Source organism: Plectropomus leopardus, chromosome 3 (genome assembly GCF_026936395.1).
Source record: "Plectropomus leopardus strain MGB_pleo_1.0 chromosome 3, ASM2693639v1, whole genome shotgun sequence".
Lineage (NCBI taxonomy): Eukaryota > Metazoa > Chordata > Actinopteri > Perciformes > Serranidae > Plectropomus > Plectropomus leopardus.
Window position 1 is genome coordinate 34,335,594 of NC_142178.1, and position 22,624 is coordinate 34,358,217.

Below are 22,624 nucleotides of genomic sequence, written 5' to 3' on the forward strand. Positions count from 1 at the left end.
GTCGGTGCTTTTGTGGAAAAGACAGAGAGGATTAGGATTTCATTTCATTATGCTTGCATACAGCGTTTGACTGATATCTAAAAGAGCAGCAAAATGGATTGAAATCGGACAATGGTTGCAACGATTTAGCTAGAGTTAAATCAATAGAAGACAAATTATTTTGTTTTGTACCAAATCAAAAGCACATTTGCGTTCTTTCTACACTGATCGGCATCTTAATAGCAAGCGTTTAACTTTCTTTTCCTTTTGTTTTTTCCTCCTCTTCCTCACAGGATATTAACCAGAAGCTGCAGGAGGACAACCGTGAGCTGCGGGACTTGTGCTGCTTCCTGGACGACGACCGCCAAAAGGGCAAGCGTGTATCCAGGGAGTGGCAGCGCTTGGGACGCTACAGCGCCAGCATCATGCGCAAAGAGGTGACCCTCTACCTCCAGAAACTCAAGGAGCTGGAGCTTCGACAGGAGGAGGTGATCCGGGAGAACCTGGAGCTGAAGGAGCTCTGTCTTCTGTTGGACGAGGAGAAAGGGGTGGTAGTTGGAGGAAGTGGTGGCGGAGGAAGTGTAGGGGTAGGGAGTGTAGGGGTGGGAGGGTGCCGTAACTCCATAGACAGCCAGAGCAGTCTGCTGCTGGTGCCCGGGCAGGGGCTACTCATGAGAGACGTTGGTGACGGGAGCAGCACCTCCAGCGCAGGGAGTGCTGACAGCTCCGATCACCCTCACCACAAGCAGCCTCACCTGGCTCCGGGGGTGGGTGGGGTTGGTAGTGGCGGGGAAAAAGGGAGCCCTGAGCTTGTGCACAAACCCAGGTGTAGCAGCATCAGTGGAATAGGAGGAGAAAGGGAGGTGTCCAGTCCTGAGCACCCTGCTGGGCGCCACCGGAGTACAAGCCTGGAGTACCCATACACGCTGCCGCAGCTGTGCCGGCCCCGCTGCGGCTCCATATCCGTGCCTGACCACAGTAGAGTCATGCGGGGCCTCAGCCCGGAAAAATACGGGAGGAACGTGGGTCGACGCAGTCCAGAGCAGCACCCCAAGCACCACAGCTCAGATCTCCTCCTGGGCCAGAGGCAGCACTTCCTGGGTCAGGGGGGCAGCGGGGAGCTCTATCAGAGGCACAACAGGAGCAGCATCAGCAGTATAAGCTGTGGGAGCCCAGAGCCCCGGCAGTCACATTTAGGGGCCACGGAGCACCATGAAAAAGGCTGCGTGGTTCAGGGGGGCAGCCCCGAAACTCATAGGCACCAGTACAGTCTGAGCCCTGACCATGGGAAGTTTGGCAGCCCGGTGAGAGACGGGCAGAGGAGGCCGGCTGGAGACGAGCTGTCGCCACATCATCGAAGCATCTATAACGGCATGAATGGTAGGTTTGTGTGTGTGTGAGTCGATGTAATGTGATCATGTGGTTTCTAATAACTTGTAAAACTTTCCCATGCACACAATGCCTGAAATTTACTGGATGAAATTGTGCAACATAGATTTGCACTTTAAACTTGAGCACTAAAAGTTAACACCAAAGCTTCTCAAGGTTTTTCTAAATTATTATTTTTGTGCTGTACAAAAACAATTCAGTAGGGCAACTTACCGCCCTGGGCCAAATTTGGAACCTGATGGGGTTCCAGGTGGTCCCCCAACCATGCTCTAATTCACTGTAAAATCACAATTAAGTGTTTTACACTGGATATATACTTTTTACTTTTAATATAGGGTGCCATAGTGCACAAAACAGCATAAAAATAGAGCATTTTAAAAGAGAGTGCCAGTGGAGGATCCCCCCTTCCCCACAACAGGGGTCTTAGCTAAGTCCCTGATGTCTTAAAATTATTGAAGTGTCCTAAAGTCCAACAATTCTCAAAACAGCCTAAAATCTGGGAAATGTCCAAAAACTATAGAAACATCCTAAAATCCTAGAAACCTTCTAAAACCCTGGAATTGTCCTAAAATCCTAGAAACATGTTTAGGGCTGCTGCTGTGGGCCCCTAGCGTCCTGTCATTTGCAAAAGTGTCCCCCAAGCAAAGCAAGTTGAGTATCACTATAAAAGAGTAAAGACAGTTATCTTCTCTGTCAAAACTGTAAAAATTAGAAAAGAGAGTTGCTGTGTGTTATACGGTTAGAAAGCACTTATTTGATTGAGAAAACACTGATACTCGTTCTCATTGTGACTGTTGCAAAATTTACAGCATTATTGATTTTTTTGGCGTCTCGGGAGGAATGTGGGTTGGCTCAGTGGATGCGAGACAAAATAAGGGATTCATATTATTTTATTATTTTACATGCTTTGCTTCTAAGTCCAACAGATTCGACTCAAATGAACCATGCACAGACATCAGTGTGTGGTGTAGCGTTGCAACGCAGATGCACCTCTCAGACGACGAATTACCCCTAAGTCTTTGCTGCAGTTGTGCCCATCTCAGTGAGATCAGTGAGAGTTAAGGATGTCAGAGAGAAAGAGGAATATCAAAGTACCAACTTGGCTGCTGTTTAAATACCCCACAGTGGCTGATAATGATTTCTGGAGTCCGGGGGAAAAAAAGTGCTGAGTGGCACAGAGCTGGCAGAAGCTAAAGGACAAATTCCTCAAGGTGAAATATCTGCCTGAGTTTGCAATACGAGGCTGAAATTACAAACAGAAACAGAGTACACAGAGCAGAGTGTGTGTGTGTGTGTGTGTGTGTGTGTCAATAGTTTTCCGTATGTTAGATGATTTGCTGTTACTTACTGGTAAGTCATTTTTGCCAGTTGATTATTTGGAATAACATATTTCATTATGATTACAAAGCAAAGCGATACATTTCTGGTTACAGTGTGCTATTTTTCCTGACATTAGCATGACCTTAAAGGGGCACTCCACAGATTTTACACATGAAAATCGGTTTTCTCATCACATGGTGTTTAACTCAGCCTGTGAAAACAGTTTTATGTGGTCTGTGGCTCTGCAGGAGCTTTGTTAAGTTTGAGTAAAAAGCCCTGATGATGTTAGTATAAAGTCATCAGGGTTATCTCAGCAGTTTGGAGACTAAAAGGTCTTGCAGACACTGTTTTAGAGTTCTTATAGTTTTGTATTTTCATTCGTTTTTTTTGTTTGTTATTTTTTAATCTATGTGTGTATTTGCAATTCGGTTTAGTTTCCAGACTGGGTTTGCTCATTTCAGTGTGGTTTTTATTCTTCTTCTTAGTATTAATTTAAGTATTTTTTAAATTATTAAATGCTACATATCCTCATACAACAGTTCATATGAAAATGGCGTCCCAAAAACTATGTTCCAACTTAAAGTTATGTTTAGTTTAGGCAAGTAGGCAGTTACTTTGGTTATGTTTAGGAACGAAACATGGTTATCGTGGGTTAGGGATATTTAAAAAGACAATATGGAGCTGCATTATGGGAAATGTAGAGTTTTTGGGGTTTGACTTTATACTCAAGACCAACAGTAAAGTTAAAACCTTAAAGTACAAGAACTACAATGTAGCCACTATAACCTCAGAAGTAACAGTCTAGGAGTATACATGGTCTCTTCAGCCATTCTGCAATCTCTACTGATTGCACCGGATTATCAAACAGACACACACAACTTTGATTTGGATCATCATTTTGTTTCTATTTTAGCCCTTTCCTGTGTGCTCTGCAGCTCTATGAGAGATTTCAATCTTGATGTAACCTGAAACCCATATGATGTCTGCAAAAGGCCACGCCACATTAATGCCTCACAAATCCTTAATTGGAAAATGTTGTGAGTGCACGGGGCGCTCACTGGCCCCCGAGTCTGGTTGTTTGCCAACTGTGGCATAACTGTTGTAAACGTAGCTCAGAGCGAAATATACATATGCAAATGCAAATAGCCTTTAAACAGGCTCATAAAGACCTCATTAAGCATGTGTGTGAGAGAAATGTGGTTGTGTGCGTGTTGCTAGAGTCATACAGGTAAATCATGACAGTTGTCTGTCAGTATGTTTTTATCATGAATGTCCCCAGAGGGCCTCCACTGACCTGACAAGGACGCTAACGTCAAGTGTCACAACACAGTATTAACAGTTAGATTAAGACATGCAGTCAATAATCAGCCGGAGGTGGGAGATTTTGCTTTTGTGTTAATTAATTACGTCAAAATTTAACCAGACGGGCTGCAGACTGGTGTGAAATTTTGCTGACAGATTGAAATAAACAAACGCTGCTTAAATGAGTGCATGAATAGATAGCCCGCTGTGAGGTAGGACAAGTAAAGAGAGCAGCTTTGCGGTCGTGTCCGTGTGTGACATCCACTGACCCATCCTTACTGCCATGTCCTTTTTTGGACGAAGAGGGAATTTAATTCCTGTGACGATGTAGTACACTCCACTCACTTGGATTATCCTCTAAGCCCTTTGCACAGTATTATTTCATTTTTTATGTACTTGCGTGTACTATGCTTGTGTGTGTGTGAGTGAGATTTGGGTGGATGTGCCAAAGTGTTCCATCCGGGGTCACTGCAGCAGTGTTTTTATTATAGACAAATGAAAGTCTCATGTTCACGTGCCACTTGACAGCACTGAAGCTCAGGCCATTTAAATTCCCGACAAAATCCAATATGAGAGCAAAACATCAGTGACCTCTGCCGCGTTTTAACACAAACTGCTTCTGCGTCTTTTGGAAAGCTTATCACACATATTTTGTTCTGCAGGGCCCCCCGAATACCATTTTCTGGGCACCACAGCTTCCGAATTGATCAACAGTGAATAACTGAAGCTTGAGTGGACCAATATGCTGTGTGCAGATGTACAATTAAATGAGTCAAAGTTGTGGGATCAGACAAAATTGCAAGGCCAAGCAGAATTCACAGGGACTGCCTAATTTTGCATGAATTGTTGCGATCGGATCATTGCAAAATCCTGGAGGGACTGATCAAAAACATTCGAAACTCCAGAGGTTTTATTTTCAGTGACCTATTTATGCACTTTTTATAACATTACACAACTTTTGACGATTTTTATTAACATGGACAAATTATTATAGGCCGACAAACTACTCATAAAAACCCAACAGAGCCCTGTGAGAGAAAAGCAGAGCAACTCACTAACTCCAACAAATCAAAGATTTAAGATGTATTTATTGTTTTTTACAAACACTGAAATGACATTCGTCCTCTGCAAACAAAAAAAACAAAACAAGAAAAAACCCTGAATATCTAAATCCCTAAATTAAAAACTGACGACCCGGTTAACTAATACCTGGGGTCCAGGCTTTGCTTATAGCTGAGAGAAAGTTATGACACCCCAACAATAACTAGAATCATTCTTAGTTTTGCTTTGAGACATTCATTTTTCTGCCAAAAGAAATGAAGCCAGCTCACCTCAACAATACATGAACAAAAATGTATTGCTGTACCTAAAGAGGGCATTTAGAGAAATAAAAAAGGAAATTGCAGTTCAGTTGTGACCTAGATCAAATCCGTCCATCTTCCCATGTGATAGATTCCCTCTCAGTGAAAGATAATCAGCCATGAACACTGTAGTCTCCTGACCCAGACTGTTCGCTAAGCCTGTAGGATCTCTGCACTGCAGAGGGTCTTTTTCAAAAAGAGGAGAGACTTAATCATGTTTTCTGCTTTAGCAATCACAAGTTCTGCATATTAGCTTAAGCTGCTCAGATGATCGAGAGGAGAAAAAAAAGGGCCGCATGGGAAGAAAAAGACATGACAATGTGTGGGAGAACCTCTGCCCTTGTGATGCCAATGAATGCCACACATGCACGCATGCACGCGCGCGCACACACACACACACACACACACACACACACACACAGAGTCTGCAAATGACTGTTCACAAAGTTATTGTTGTTAATGGTTAAACTTTCCATTTTTGCACTGCACATATGCGCTGTGTGTATTATATGTTTAGAAGGACAACAGCAGCACGTTTGCCACTCCAAATTCTTAGTTATTTTTGAAGCTATCATTCTTGATTTCACACAGATGTAGACAAAAGCTGCCTTTTCGCTGCGATGAGCAAAGAACCCTCGATGAGCGGCTCGGGGAGCTTGTGCCTAAAGTTTAACGAGTTTGAACTTTAGGCGTTGCATTCTGTGATGAATACCCACGTGGCCAATAGAAACAAGGCAGCCAGCCAGGCATGAAAAGCTGAAAAGGAAGGTATGAAAAAATTAAATACCGCCCAAGCCTATGAACTTAGAAAAGCCCAGACTGTCTCACAGGACTGTCTTGCTCAATGTTGATCCATTTTCTCACACAGCCAGTCAGAGTTGATGTACCACATCTTTTACAGTGGCAGCGGCATTCGCCAGTGATATTGACTTCACCAATGTGCCGATCTGTTTCACCTCACACGAGCTTCTGTGATATTGTCTTAATAACGTTCTGCAAGAGCCACTTACAGCCAGCAAATCATCTGTAGTTTTAAAGGGTCCAGTGAGCTCCTCCAGAGCTAAAGTATAGTCAGGCTTCACCTCCAGGGCACCAATTATCAAATTATGTTTGTTCTTTTTATCAGTAAAAGCTGAATCACGCGGTTGACATATGTCTGTTCCTGTTTTTTCTTTTGCTGAGCCACTTTAATGATGAATAATTCTCATCTCCCCACATGCAAAATACTGCTTTAATTACAGATATACATCTCTTCAGCATTTGGAGAAATGCAAAGCCTGAAAGGCCTGCCATCTGGTTATAATAATAATAATAATAACAATAACTTTATTTATATAGCAAAAATAAGTTACAAAGTGCTGTACAATTTAAAACAATAAAAACAAAAACAACAATTATTACAATCAACTTAATAAAATAATAAATTAAAAGCGATCCCAGCAATAAAACAGTATAAAAAATAAAACAATAAAACAATTAAAAGCCCACAGTTAAGGAAAAGCTAAATGATAAAAGTGAGTTTTAAAAAGAGATGTAAAAGAAGATACTGAATTTGCCTGCCTGAGATCCTCAGGCTGTGAATGGTTATGGTTGTTAAACTATGATTGGACTATTCCTGTTTTTGGGAGGGGTTTAGTTTCAGTCAGTTAAACAATTATATTTATTCACAGATTGAATCTTTGAAAAAGTGTCTGGTGAACTTTTGGATGTCTAACTTCTCTTAATGAGAACTGACAAACACTGGCAGCATAATTCTCCATTCTTGAGCATTTTCTGCTGTTTTATCTGATCGAATTAGCAAAGATCATCTGACTGTCTCATGCGTTCTCATCCTATTAATCTATAATTGTAGCATCAGTTCAGAGCGTCCAGCTCCTCTGGCTGTTGTTTGGAAGTGCTGCTGTCTGTCTGCAACAGGAAATCATCACTGAAGCTGTGGCCTCAGATAATGTTCTCCCTCTCCACTGTCACTGTGAAAGCCTGGCTATCATTTTCTCTCTCTCTTCCTCCTCTGTCTTGTTTTTCTCCCTCTTTCCATCCTAATTGGCTGCCAGTGTGAGCAACCAGCTGTCGGACAGAGAGAGAACTCTGATTACAAAGCCCTGTTTCTGGAGGAGGCCGGAGGATGTACTGTTTGCCAGGCTGAGCTGAGGAAAGAGGGTTGAAGAAGTGTTTGAGTGGATTACTGGCCGTTTTCTTCTTCTCCCTCTTCGTCTCTTTCTGTCTTCCTCTCTGCAACATATCCTATCCTCTTCCTTTTCTTCCTCGCTGGTTTGCCAGGGCGATAGATGGAAAGCATCCCCTTGACAAATTGTGAAGTCTCACAGTCTGAGCCCCATGAAGAAACTCAAATGTTTGTCACAGCTGCTTGGCATGACAAGATTTGGGGAGCATTAGGCTGCTGTAATTCAAATACATCAGTATTATTACCAGATAACCTCATCTGCATGGCTAGCATCACAGCTTTTCTATCTCATTACTGGTTCAACTCACCAAAGTTGCATGATGTTGTGTTGATTGACTTGTTCAGACACATAATACTGTGTTTAAAACAAAGACTATTTAATTTTTTTGCGCTATTAAGGCAAACAAAAAACAAAAATATCCTCTAGAGGTGTAACCCAACACGTTCTCATCCCAAGTCATCACATACTGCTGTGTTGCGGTGGACTTCTGCATCTACATTTTACACTCTAGTTACCCTTCTGTGTCTGCTATTAACATGTCGATGCCCCTACTGTGATGACAACAAATGCACATGGTGGAAGGACGCTGTATGTGGTTATGTTTAGGCAACAATGGCACATAGCAACCGATGTGGGGATGTCAACACACGCTGCCACGGATGGTTAGGATTAGGGGGCGGAGGTACATGGTAGAAAAAAGACATCACATAAAGTCCAGGATTTGTTGGACCCATCCACCACCCCTTCCGCCCACCGTATAGGCGCCCTCGTGCTCCTTATATTATGTTGTCATCTGCAGTGTTTCAACTTGACACTGTCCTGCCGTGTTTTGTGCAGACACAACAGGTTATGTCCGGCCACAATCTGAGGTGATGTGTCAGGTTCCATCTGACTGTCTGCTGATGTATAGTAACACCACGCCCGGTTCACCTGGCTGCATTCCCACCTGATGCCATCCTGCTGCGTTTCACATGGATGCAAGAGGTAGCTTTTGCATTGTGATCTTATGCCAAAAGCACCGTCAAAGCAGTGGTATTTTAAGAGTTTGAAATGAGAAGGCTGATGCATCACAAGTTTCATCCTTATACAACAGTATATCATTTTTTTTGACAATTCTACAATATTTGCTGATATCACAAAGTCATGATACGATTTAAATTCGATTCAGTTCAGGGACTGCAGTTGATACGAGACAATATCAGTAAATGTCCTCATTGGTTTTTTTCATGGTTTTTCTGCCTGACACTAGGCTGCTAGCACTGTCTGAATGTTTAGGAAGGTGGTGTGCTTGGATGGAAATTGTGACACAGACCTGGGAGTTTCAAAATAAATGTGGATCCTAAGGATGACAATATGTATCAATGTTTTCACTTTGCACAGATAACAAAGGATGGATATAATCCAGATCAATGTTTTGTTACAGCCCTGTATCCTAATACAAAGGTTTATATGATATCTTCTTAGGTGCCCTATCAGTTGAATTTAGGAAAAGAATCATACTTAAGCATCATCATGTTACAGACCTGTCGTTATTTGACAGCTTGATGTTACACATGTAACGTGAAATAACTCAACATTGTGTTAAGTGTTAGTTCAAAATGAGGACCAAAAATACTGAGGCAGGTGATTTGAACAGAAAAAGTGAGCTTGAATGTGGCAGGAAAAACCTCCAAAACCAGCAGTTAACAAAAACTCGAAGTACAAAAGAAAGAAGAGCCAAAACTAAACTGAAAACAAACCAGGCTGACACCATAAACACACGGACGAACTCAGAAGAACTGACCAAGGACAAAGGCAGAGACACAGGTGTATATACACAGAAAACTAATCACAAGAACAAGGCACAGCTGGAGTAGGTGGACACTACGCACAAGGAGGGAAACACAGGGATTGGCTATGAGCAAGATCATGTTAGGAAACACTAGTGTGGAGAAAACAATACAGAGCAAGCGTGCAGGGAAGATGAACAGGGAAGATGAACAGGGAAGGACTAATGAGACTGATAGAGGACAGGTGTGTCAGAACACAGGCAGGAAACAGACAAAGCCAGGAAGTCACACATGACATGGCACATGAAGAGCTTTACTGACAGAATAAAACAGGAAATAAACTACAGTAAAACCTGGGATCATAACATGCTGACCTTTGATTTCACATGAATGAACGGGGGCCTGCCTCCAACGCTGTATCCAATTCTCGTCGTCGTATGAGTGAAGATAGCCCGCAGTGCATATGCCATCACAGCCTCCTGGCTCAGGATTTCATGGGTTATATACGAATTATAGTCCATTATTTTTTGAAAAAGATTAAGCCAATATCCCCAGGTTCTAAAGGGTTAACAGCAAGTATTTTGCTGATCTGACTTGACAAACTGTAGAGGTTGAAGCTAACTATTACTTTCCTCTCTGGAAGACCACCATACGGTGCTAAAATAATCCTTTGCCATGCTGATCTAATGTTTTTAGGTGTGGTTTTCAGAGTATGCTGCTCTGTCTCTAGTCCTTGCATAATGTGTTTTATCATTTAAAACAGTAGAGGAATGAAAGCAGGTTGAAAGCTCCTGGGATAACTCACGTTGAAGCCATCAGAGACGTTTGTTTCTCAAGGTGGATGTCTTTATCACAACCCCTGCAAAGGAGAAAATGTTACTTTAAATGCTATCATGGAATTTGAATTTGTAATCACACCTGAGACCAATTATCCCAAACACCCTTGCCTATAGGCCATCAGAGCAGCCATTAACCAAGGAGTGCATGATTAGGCATTTTGTTTATCTACCTCTGGTGCATATCATTGTCATTTTTAATCAAGCCACCCTCAGCTCTGTCTCTTTAAAGCTTGCTTCTCCTGGATGGAGCAAAGAGTCATGTCTTTGCAATGCAATACTCAAACAATGCATGCTCTTTTTTTCTGGTCCTTTATTCATAAATCAAAATGCTCATGACAACATTAACATCAATGGGAAATTGAGTGTGAAACGTCCCTAACAAGAGCATAAAAAATATTTTTGACAAACTAAATTGTAAATTAGAGGGAAGCAATGAGAACGATAATGTTCTGCAGATGTAACCAAGATGACCGTATGTTTGCATGCATTCTGCCACTCCGATGGATGTAAATGTTATGATTAGTCATAATGCGTCACTCAGTCAGCATACATGAACATGTTGCACAGTTGGCCACTGATAAACCCATACATTTCCCCCAATCAGCAGCTCCACAGCTAAATAGCCGTGTGAGTTATGAAGGGGGCTGCTTGGTGTATTCGAGCGTCGCTCCAGCCCAAACCCCAGAGGTATGTAACAAATGTTCCACAATAGCCCCAGTCATCCGGTAGACACGCAAACCCAGTGGAATGGAGAACAGCCTTTGTCCTCTTACGCCGTGCCAATGGGGAACGGCCCACTGAGCTAAGAGGAAATTAGCTTCCTAGGCCAGGTAATTAACTGGAAGTTGAGTAGCTGCCATGTTCGAGGGCAGCACTGGGCCTGAGGGAACCTCTGTCAGTCCCAAAGTCACCAGCAGTAACCACATTTAGCTATGTTGCACATACTTCAGCTGTAGCTGTGTGTCATGCCGGCAGTCTGAGGGCATCAGGTGATCAGGTGGGAGTTGAGCTGGACAGATTTGGACAGCTTTATGTTTGGCATTTTTCAGCAGGAAGGACTGATTTCCATGTTTTTGCAGTCATACTGACTTGCACGAATTTCATGAATTATTTGAATTAATATATATTCAGCCTGAGTGAGTTTGCTGTGGGGCATCAACAGAGTACGAGGAGAAATTATAATGAGTATCTCCAGATTATCTCACCACCACTCAAAGCAACTTTTGCAGAAAAGCATCCACTGCGGCCACTGGTTACTATTTTAGGCCATTGCTAAAATGCTAAGAAAATAGCAGAGTAATGTACTTAGCAATTCCCATGAATGCAGTGCAATAAAATTGTCCTTGATTTTTATCTCGTATGCATGTAGAAAATCAGTAAAATCAGTTTAATAAAATGTGTAACATAGCAAATGATCCAATTTGGAGATTTTTAGGAGATTATTTTTGCTCCCCTTGTTGTGCAAGACAATGTTACACAACAGCAATCAGATCAGCATTTCCACTCTATATCTTCACTCTTCATCCATGCCGTAAGCATTTACATACAGCATGTGAGCAAATATGGATTAACAGGCCCTTTTCAGAGAAGTTTTCAGTTTTAAATCTCGCTGTAGAAACAAGACAGGTGTAAATGATGAAATAAATGATGGCTGAATTCCATTTAGCTGCTGTGACTTTAGGATGATTTTATCCGGCATGTTTGGTCACTGCCACTCTCACTGCAACACTTGATTAGAAAAGAGCTATCGTTAGCATTGTAAGTAACACCTGTGCTTTTTTTGTGCTTTTTTCAAAATGTCTGCTATGAAAAATACGACGACGTATTAGGGCCTCCGGGATCAATATTCGGAGGAAAAACTCCAATATTAATAATAATAATATTATAATATTAATACTGCAAATGTTTGAGAAAAAGTTGGATATTGTCTGGGTTTATAGATGCAGATTTGTGAGAACAAACGTTTTTTTTATTTCTCGGGGGGCCAAAGAAACATTAGTTCACTTTGGATTAACCTTACCTAATTTCAAGGTGATGAGGTAGATCCAAAGTGAAGTGATGTCATTCTTTGACACCCCCAAAAAACAAGAAAAAACATTATTTTTCTGACTTTTTCTTGCAAATTTGCAATGTTTATCTAGGAAATTTTCCGAGAAGTTTTTTTTTCTCAGAATATTGCCCTCTGTTTTCTTTTAATCCACAGTGGCCCTAATACGCTGTTGTAGAGAAAGGCTTATCACTTACTTACTATAACCGCTACTGATTAAGCCTATGAGAGAACTTAATTCATATAATGTTTAACTCACCACTGTTCTCCAGCATTGACACCACTCCCTGTCGAGTCTAAATAAAGCCATTACAAATATTCTTAAATGATAAAAAGCCATTTCTATAACATAGAGTTAAAAACAACAATGTTAAGTGCTCCGTGCCAAAAAGGGTTTATGGTTAGCTAACATTGGCCAGCAGCAGCTACTGCTCATACCAGAACAGTTACGTTGGTATGGGCAAAACCCCTCAGTGCACCGTATTGAGTGAAAGCATTAAATGCTTTTGAATCCAACACTTAATCCCTAAAAGAAAGGATGTGTCATTTCTTCTTTTGAAACCTGCATACAGTCTCGCTGTAATGCTCGGTTAGGTTGTCAGTGGTGCCTGTCTTTTGTGCATTTGTATCACTGATCAAGCAGCGGTGATGAGCTGCTTTGCCGCTGTCATCATGGTGATGGTTTTTACAGCCTTACCATCTGTTAAAACAGGGATGGAAAGTGAGATAACGTATCAGGAACATAACATGTCAAAAACCACTGTAGCTGACAACATGATTATCCCTCGCTTTCACAACACCCAGGATGTAGTTATCCATTTTCTGTGGCATAAATCTCCTGCCCATATTGTGCATTATGTGCATTTGATGTAATGTTTTTCCTGATGAGAATGACAGCGAGGCACGTGAGCAGCTCCCATTACCGTGGATGGATAGGCTGATCCCACAGACATGAAATGATTGGCACCACTGTCATTATATTTATATCATTATCTCTAACCAGTTTTCTTTCAGAGAAGTCTTTTGGTCTGTGAGATTTCCTCTCGGAGATATTGAAATCAATTTCATTACCCCCCACTGCTCCAGACTGACTGGCTCATTTCCTTTACTGTTAAAGCAAAAAGGTGCATTTAATTACCTCTTTCATCTGGCTTTATGGGAGCTGTAGCTGCAGGTAAAACATGGAATTGGGAGAATTCTCGTGTTGCTTTGTAAATGGTCATTTTCTGTGCTGGTATTTTACATTTTTAATAGTTTCTCTTAATGTGGGCTGATGAATTTCCTTATTCTATTGCCATTAAACTTCATATCTTTTCAAGGAGGAGGAGGAGGATTTAGTGGCATTCAGTGGTGAGGAATGCAGTTTCTGACTAGTTGAAACTTCTCTTGAGAATTCCTTCAGTGTTCATTATTCAGGAGGAGGTCAAATTATCTGCAGAGGTCTCTTCCTCTCCAAAATAAATGGACCCAGTGACTTAAACCCCCTAAAAACATTGAATAAAGCAGTTCCCTGTTACAAATCAGGGTCTGTAGGGCCTAGCACCTGTTAATCTGCGCTCATCTTTTTCTCTGATAACTTAAAAGCCAGACATTACACTGAAGTTTTTATCAGGAGCTGAATTATCTGCAGAAGTCTCCTTCTCTGTGTTTTTTTCCAGTGTTGCTCATCACAGAGGGACTGCTAACTATGGTGGCTGGTGGGAAACTGAGAGTGGCCCTATGTAGAGCCACTGTTTGTTTTTTCTGTTTTTGGCTTCTGTGAGAACATGACAGTGCAACATGGTTATCTCTGTGAACGAGGACCTGCTAAATAAACGGCTTATTCTGAGGTTACAAAAACATGCTGATTCTTAAAACAAACTAATTATATTATAGTCCATTCCTACTAATATATCTTTCTAAATCCTATGGACCTTTAATGGTCTAATTTCACCTTTACTCTACTCTGATGTGATGCAGTCTTTTTATTCTATATAATAGAGGCTAAAAATATTATTTTCACTCATTTGATGTGAGAACTGTGTGAAACATGCAGAAGAATGTAAATTCTTGTCTACACCTATGGTAGATGCAACCCGAAGGCAAAGTTACACCAGCACTATTGTCAGTTTATCCTTCAGGCATTAACGTAATGTTACCTTAATTCTGTAATTTATTGCATTTTTTTTGTAACCAAACCGCCTCATGTATGATGCAATCGATTGCATTATTTCTATCCTAACACAAAGGGCCTTTTAACGTGACACAACTACAGAAGGATTACTTGTTTTCACCAGGGAGGGGAGAGCCAAAACAGTCTCAGAGAGTGTAAACAAATTTCCGCCTCAGGACACGGGTCATCGAGGTCCGAAAGCTTGTGGGAGTTTTGAAGACAGAAGCCATTAAATGCAGATTGTTGGTGCAAAGATGAAGCAGCAAATAGTGAAATCTAACATCATTCCACAGCTGGTGGAATTACCAATATTGCGTCTCATTCCCACCCATCTGAGCCACACGCACACAAACACACACAGAGCAATCTTCTACACGCTTCTGTATGCCTGGCCTGTTTTATTATTCAACAGCGTTGAGGAGTGATGGGTGGTGACATGTTAAAATAGGACAACAGCAGTTTATCTTGCAAATGTCTGCTTAAATATTTAATTTACCTTTGAGAGTCACACCAGAGCGCTCACCACACCAATGTGACTGACAACACGGAGGGCAAAAGTACGAAAAGAAGAGTTAAAGGGCTGATGTTGTGACAGCAATTGCTTCTCTAAATCTCTCTGACAGTATTCTGTTTCTTTTCTCCTGCTCGGCTGATTTCTTTTGTTTAGATGTGAATCTTGCAGCAGTGGTTGATTTCAGAAGAAAGATTTCAATTTTTGCAGCACTCACACAAAGCACAACCATTCCTGGTAATAGTCAAAATGCAGCGTCTTTACTCCACGCTTGAGTTTGCACGAGTACGCTTTTTGATTTGGATGTGTGTACGTCTTTCCGAGTCCCTGGGATCACAAAAGCAAAATAACTGCACACACACACACAGAATCACACAAAGCCCTTGTAGCCTTGATCAGCCTACAGGGCTCCAATTATCCAGCTCTACTCCAGTGAGTTTCGTACTCTCATCTCTCCACAGTCTCCCTCAGCCTCACAGTGAGCCAAAATGCACAAACCACGGCTTCAAGTTATTTGCCGTTCTTACCTGCTGCCATCGCTCACTTCATTACAGTTCTTACACAGTAGTCAGAAGACACTTAGCATTAATTATAGCAGCATGGCAGCTTGTCCTCTCCTATTATTGTATTTTAATTTAAATTTAAAAAAAATTAAGCAATACCAGGGCGGATTTCTGTGAAGCTGGGCCTTCAATACATTTAAAAAAGAACAAAGAAGAATAAGGAAGATCTTTTTAACCAATTATACAAATCTGAATTGTTCCTCTGAAAGCAGCGAGTGATTTAGAGAAGTACGCTTTTAATGACCCCAAATGGATGACAAAGAAATGTACTGAGTCCAGTTGTTTCTTCTAACAAATAGTTCTACTTTTTGGGAAAAAAAGATGTTTATTCACGTTTTCGCCCGAGCAAGAGAGCCATTACTTTCACACAAACACTCCGTGTGAAACCACAAATTATTGTTTTTACATATATAGCAAGATGCAGTGTGTTTGTTAGGGAATTTTAGAGGCAGTAGGCAGATTTGTGAAGTTTGAAAACATAGTCAGGCTAGTTCTTTTCCCCTGCTTTCATTTTTTACACTGCACCTCCTTTGGTCTTGAGTTATACACCCACCAAGTGTGAAGTTGATTGAATGAATGGTTGTTGAGAGAATCGAAGGGCAGACATAAATACAGGCAGAGACATTTTAATTAGATATGAATTTGGAAAAATTGTAAGAGGACTCGTGTTTATGAGTTTGAGAAGGCAAGCTTCAGGAAATGACACTTTGATATTATTTCTTTAGACAAATAAGTTTACCCTTACTGGTGTTTAATTTGATTTAAATAAGGAGGACAAGCCACCTGGGTCTCTCCAACACTGACTGACAGCTAATGCATCAATGACTGACACCCAGTGTAGCCAATCAGCACATCGGTGCTACAATACTGTGGCGGAAAACGACCAAAGCGATGAAATTCCCCCAGACCTAAAGTGGTATCGACCTGAAATCTGGCCTTTCGAAACTGGGCCTTTCTGTGAGACTGACCAAACGCTGACTTGAATCCATAAATATCCTGCATTCTGTGTTTCCACTTTGTGCTCTGGCCACTCATAATCTCGGTATTATGCATTCAGAGCTTAGCCTCATGCTCCACAGTTGCACGTAACAGCACTGACTGTAGCAGCCCGAGGGACATCAAGACAAGTAGTTCTCCTGCCAAGCAGCATCGCTGACTGACTGACTGTCTCCCTGATCGTCTGACTGACTGCTAGCTAAATGGAAGGTCACTGATCTACCATGCATCTCCACAGGCTCGCCTGCGCAGCCAGCCTGAATAATTTATGTGGTAGATTTTTAGGAGATCTGAGGGAATGGCCATGTGAAATTACCTTGCATTGATCCTGTTAGTTGAGAGAAGAAAAGGAGGAGGGGGGGCTGACAGATCAAAAAGGACTGAGAGATGAGCAGCCATGAGGAGAACAGGTTCTTGTGTTTACTGGCTTGATTCAGACATCGATAACAATGGGATTACTGGTTTTGACGAATTACACGGATACACCGCACTTTTATTTTTTTCCAGAGCTGCTAAGGACCCCTACCTCCTTTTAAAGGTCCGGCAGAAATGGTCTACTGGAAATGGTCATTTCGCAACAATAAGCTGTCTCCAATAAGTTATTTCCGTTAATTTGGCAGTACATCCAACTGGCTTCTTCACCTGCAAGATTAAACCACCAAAGAGCCAATGCAACAAATATTGCATAAACTGTCAGAAACCATGTTTGGAAAGCTCATCTGCTTGCTTATCGTCCTCACCAAGGACCTGACCTGACAACAGTTTCTCTTGTAACTGACTTTTGCAGTTATGAGGCCGGTTGGATGTACTGCCAAATTTAAGCAAACGACATTTGAGGCGTCTTATGGTAGTACAATGAACATTAATTCCATGGGTAACAGCTGTAAGAGTCTTAAAACAAAAAAAACAAAAGTGTTTCATTTAAACATTTGTTCAGTCTCCAAAGGGAGCATGTCCTTTTCTACAGAGATGCCATGTTGCACTACCGTCTTTCTACAATAGCCCAGAACAGACAAAGTAAACACTAGCTCTAGACAGGGCCATTTGCGTCTACATGTTGGCCACCATAATTAATATCCTCTCCACAACATGCAGTGTCAGAAAAAACACAGCTTTCTACAGTGAATTGCTTTATTCAGTGTATTTACTGGTTTAAATCCCCAAATCTGTCTATTTTGGAAAGGAAGAGACCTCTGCGGATAATTTGGCTCCCGGTCAAAATTTCCTGAGCAGTGAAATTTGCAAGCATTCTGACCTGCTGAAGTTTCAGGTGGTTTCAATCTGCAAATCTAACTGTCAGATGCCATTAAATACCCCAATACTCTGACACACTATTTATTTAAATCCCTTTTCAAGCTTATTTCACCAATTTTCTAGTAACAAAAGAGATCTGCTTATGTAAAAAAAAAACAGCCTTGAATTGCTTCTATGATCTAATATTATGAGTTAGAGTTAATAATTGTCTGTCTGGCTGCACAGGGAAAAGGGTTCCCCATCTGGAACAGTGATTTATTCAGTGTGGGAGCAGCCTCTCCCCAGCCAATCTTACAGATCTCTTTGTGGGGGAAATTTAGAGCCTTTCACTCGAACGCCGGTGTACAGAGGTGGAATTTAAGGGAGCTTAGGCCCCACATTATTCTTGAGTAATCACATTATCTATATACTTTTGCTCTGACCCACACAGAGCCCTCTTCCCTCTACACATCTCTCACGTCCCGTTAAATCCAATTTTGGTTTTAACGCCCGTAACTAAATCAACAAACACGGTCCGAGTGCGCTGTATGTTTTCTCACTTATAACTCTCCTTGAAGAGGTCACAAGGCACGTTTCATTAGACACTGATCAAGATCACTTTAAAGGGATTCTCTCGGATTTTGGCACAGTACGATAACGGGACTGCTTCATCATGAGAGAGCAGTTTGTAATCTTGTGACCTGTGTGTGTGACTGCAAACCTCGAGACCGTGCATTTAATCCATTTTCAAATCCATTTAAGCTAATTGTTGTTGTGCTTGAGCGAGTGAGTCCTAAGACCCAGAACTGACTTAGCATGATAGGTTAAACAAGAAACTTCATGGTTTCTACCCACTGGAGCTTTAAATCTTTCATGCAGTGTCTGTCTTCACTGACATATTTTTTGAACCGTACATTCTGATTTCTAGCTGTACTGTAGGCTATCTGTACGACTTGCGCTTTATCTACTGTGACGTACAGAGCAGCTAGACTGACACCAAAAATAATGCAACAAGACAAAAATATCAACCATGTTTGAAACCGATCTGGACGTCCCAGACAAGGCGATGAGCTCAAGAACAGAGGGGCGTCAACCTTCATACGGCAGGGTGACGACAAGGCTGCACAGTCATGTGTTTATTATGAAGAATCATCTGGAACACATCTGGAAGTAATCACATTGTATAGCGAGCCTGATCATTTTGCACCGGCATAAACTGACATAAATTCAGAACTCTGGCATTAATCCAAAAACACATTCAGAAACTGCTGGGAAATCATTGGCAGGCCATCCTATGTTTATATTGATCTGTCAGAGCATGTTCACACAAAGTCCTGCTTTCAAATGCATCATTTGAATCGCTATCAGCTGCTCTTCCTGGAGACTTTCTGTGTTTGTTTCTATTGGAACAAATTACGGACCCACTGCAACATACAAGGTGAAGGTCATGTGACAGATGGAGACAGCAAAGGATGTCTGTAGGCTACATTTTCTGTTTGTTAGCATTGCTAATTTTACTTTTCAAAGAACTTGTAAAAAACAGTAAAGAAACACTACAAAAAAGGCCTCTGAAAACTATTAAAAAAGTATAAAACATATATAAGCCCTCTATCACTAGACAGGTTTCCATTAACCCTGAAACTGCACAAATTGAAGTTGCAAATATAGAATATGCCTAATGGAAATGTCAAATTCGAAAAAGTTTTTATGCTCACATGAGGTGGTATTTCAGTTGATTTGGAAAAGCCATATTTTGCAAAACTGCAATGGAAACTGACTCCCTCGAGCATGATGCAGCTGGTGCTGCAAGAAGTTTTATTGCATCACATAACTCACATAAGTTGAGTGCATCATCTGGAAATTTTGCATCCACAGTTCCTCTGTGAAATCGTGGACTATCACCTCCTAGAAATCCCTCATACGTGGCTGCTGCAGTGTATAAGGGGCTTTCCTTTCTATTATCACTAGCAAAACATGCCTACATCAACTTTCATTGGAAATTCAGACATTCTCTGCGGCGGCTGCAATAGAAATAAACCTGCTAATGTTTTGAACGTCCATCACTATGCTTCTTGGAATGTTATCACAAGAAAAGTCACACAACATCACTCAATAGAAATGCAGTCATCTCGCTACTTTGTTTCAGCAACATTTCGAAAACATTGCCTAAGTTTTGCACAGATCTGTAATGGAAACCCGTCAGTTGTTATCGGACACAAGAGATCAAATTCTGATAGTGAAACAAAACAATTTGTGGGGGTTGTGATGCTTCAAAAAACTGATCAGCTGTTTTACAGCTTCCCCTTTTCTCCATGATTATGTGCAAGAGAAATACACTTTGGGGCCTTGCCGGACAGGCACGTTGTAATTCCAAGGTTTGACCATTTTCTCAAATTGGCTACAAAGCCTGGTGCTTGTTGGGTGTTGCTCAGAAGCTCTTCACCTGATTCTGAGCTGCTCAGCTTGAGTTGACAGCTGAGTATCAGGTGATTCACTCACTCTGAAGATTCGTTCAGCCCAAGTCAGACCTAGCTGGGGGGTGGCTGTGGCTCAGGAGGTACAGCAGGTCATCCACTAATTGGAAGATTGACGATTCGATCCCCAGATGCTCCAGTCCACATTTCAGTGTCCATAGGCAAGATACTGACCGCCAAATTGCTCCTGATGTCCATGCCATACGTGTGTGAGTGAGTGTAAATGTTTCAATTAAACAGCAGGTAGCACCTTGTATGGTAACCTCGGACAATAGTGTGTGAGGAGGGGCGAGTCAGTGAACGAGTCAGTGGAGATGAGCACTTGTCACTCAGTAAAAAGAGTTTGTCTTGAAGGATTGATTCATGACTCACATATCACCAGTCTGGATGTTCCACACAAGGCTCTTAGCTCAGAAAGAGAGGGGACGCCAACTATGTGTTTGTTATGAAAATTCATCTGGAGCACATCTGGGACCAGCATAAATTCAGAGCTGAGAGAGTAAGAATTTTCTCTTTCAATGTTAGAATTAATAAATGCAGATTTTATTTCGAGCACCGCTCTAAAACCACACTCGGAAACAGCTAGGATGTCACTGATAGACCACTCCATATGCATCGATCCATCAGAGCATGTTCAGACAAAGTCCTGCTTTCAAATGAACCACCTAAACAGCTATCAGCTTCACTTCCGGTAGACTTTCTGTGTCTTTGTGCTCATGTGTGAGGAGGAAGTGAGATGTGATCATGTATTTACCACTCTCTAACTGGTCTATAAGCTCTGCTTTAGCCATGAAATCAATTCCGTTGCACACACCCTGACCTCCAAATGAAAACACCCTCCAGCCCACCGCTGCATCCCCCGACACTGTAAAGGAGTTTTCATATCTCTTTGTGCAGTCTTTCCTCACCCCACACCCCCTTCTCTCCATGAGGATAAACAGAGCGAGGGAAGGGCCAGGGAACTTTGTGAAGGTGGCTATACTGGAATCTTTCGGAGAACTCGGCGGTCACAAGAGCGTTATGAATCTTTAATGAGAGATGTTAGCGCGGCAAGGAGAGGAAATGTGCTGAAAACATGATTATGGGCTCATGGGGAGGAAACCGTTAGTGGAGAGAGAAAGAGAGCGAGAGGGATATCAAGCAGGGGGGGACGAGGATAAGAATTGTTTGAAGGGCGAAGGAGGTACAGAGGGATAACATTTTTTTTTTTAAAGCTTGGTCTGCTTAAGGCAAAGGCATTTTTCCACCGCTTAACCGAACCAAGTTCTGACCAGAAGTGCTCACAGAGTGTGTGAGGGCAAACTGTGTGTCCTGTACTTTGAAACAGCTTTAGATTAACACCATTTGGTTTGACAGCAACATTTTTCTTTCCGAGAAGAAATAAAGCGGCACAGGAGTTTGGGTGAAGAATGTCGAGATAGAGTCAAGAGCCTGCCTTGTATTTAAGGACAATAATGTTGACTGCGATAGTGTGATGTCTCGCACAAAGCTGTTACTCCTTAATAAATCCTTGTTCTTATCTCTTGCTGTCTGCCCCTCTTAGTCTCTTGCTATTGTTCCACGTTATCTCCCAGTCTTAAATTTGATACATTTGCGATTAAGGGTCTAGATAAATCAGTCTGCCTGTAGGTGTGCATGTGTTTGTACATAATGATCCACATTTTTTGTGAAGGTTGCCTCTGCTCGCTGTCACTTGCTCTGTTGCAGCAGAGATTGAAACAGACGAGGGGGGGCTGTTGGAAAGTTATAAATGCTACAACACAGTATAGATTAGTGGCCATGGACTTTCTGAGTGAAGGCTACATGTTTCAGTGAATTCTAAAAGCTCATTCAGGTTGTTTCTTGTGCTTTGAATCTATAAAAGAAAAAGATAAAGGTCTAAAGAGATAATGAATGTAAGTTTTGATTAATTCTGCTTACCAGAATCAGACCCATTTACCACTGACTAACCGCTTGATTTTTTTAGAAAAAGAAAAAGATTCAAATATGATCTAAGTCCGGAGCTCCATTGACTCAGTGAGCCTAAATACCAAATTTCAAAGCATTGTCCACTTAAGCCCCTTTTCCACTGCACAAAAAACCCTGCTGACATTTGTTTGAAAGGTCACATTAGCATTCACACCTGTGTCAAACGACTGAACTATTCACAGGTGTGAATAGCTCGTGTTGACAACAGAGTGAATCAGTAATATCAGTCCCTTAACGGGTGGGATGCAATGATGCACCATCATGTAATACCCTCCTGTCTCCACCCAAGCAATTACTGGCTCATTATTATGTAGAACATGTACAAATTTTGGTGCATTACTTTTTGTAGGAAAATGTTCAAACAGTGCATGAGAACAGCCTGGCAGACGCATTCTAATGCCAGGTGTGAGCAGACAGATTTTGAGCTGTCCACTTGTGATCAGATCACCCAAGATGCATAATAAGGTGTAAACAGGCTCTAAGATTAATGAGGCGCTCTTCTCTTGTCGAAACAACACACTGAATTCTCATCCTT

At 41.6% G+C, this 22,624-nt stretch overlaps 1 protein-coding gene across 2 annotated transcripts in view; it reads left to right on the forward strand.

Annotated features, from left to right (window-relative positions):
- ccdc85al (coiled-coil domain containing 85A, like) overlaps positions 1-22,624 on the forward strand; it is a 29,299-nt gene that overhangs the window by 2,592 nt on the left and 4,083 nt on the right. For both annotated transcript variants that reach the window (XM_088074117.1, XM_042485662.2), the window contains exon 2: positions 273-1,359. In XM_088074117.1, the coding sequence (XP_087930243.1) occupies positions 273-1,359 (1,087 nt within the window). The remainder of the gene's footprint in view (positions 1-272; positions 1,360-22,624) is intronic.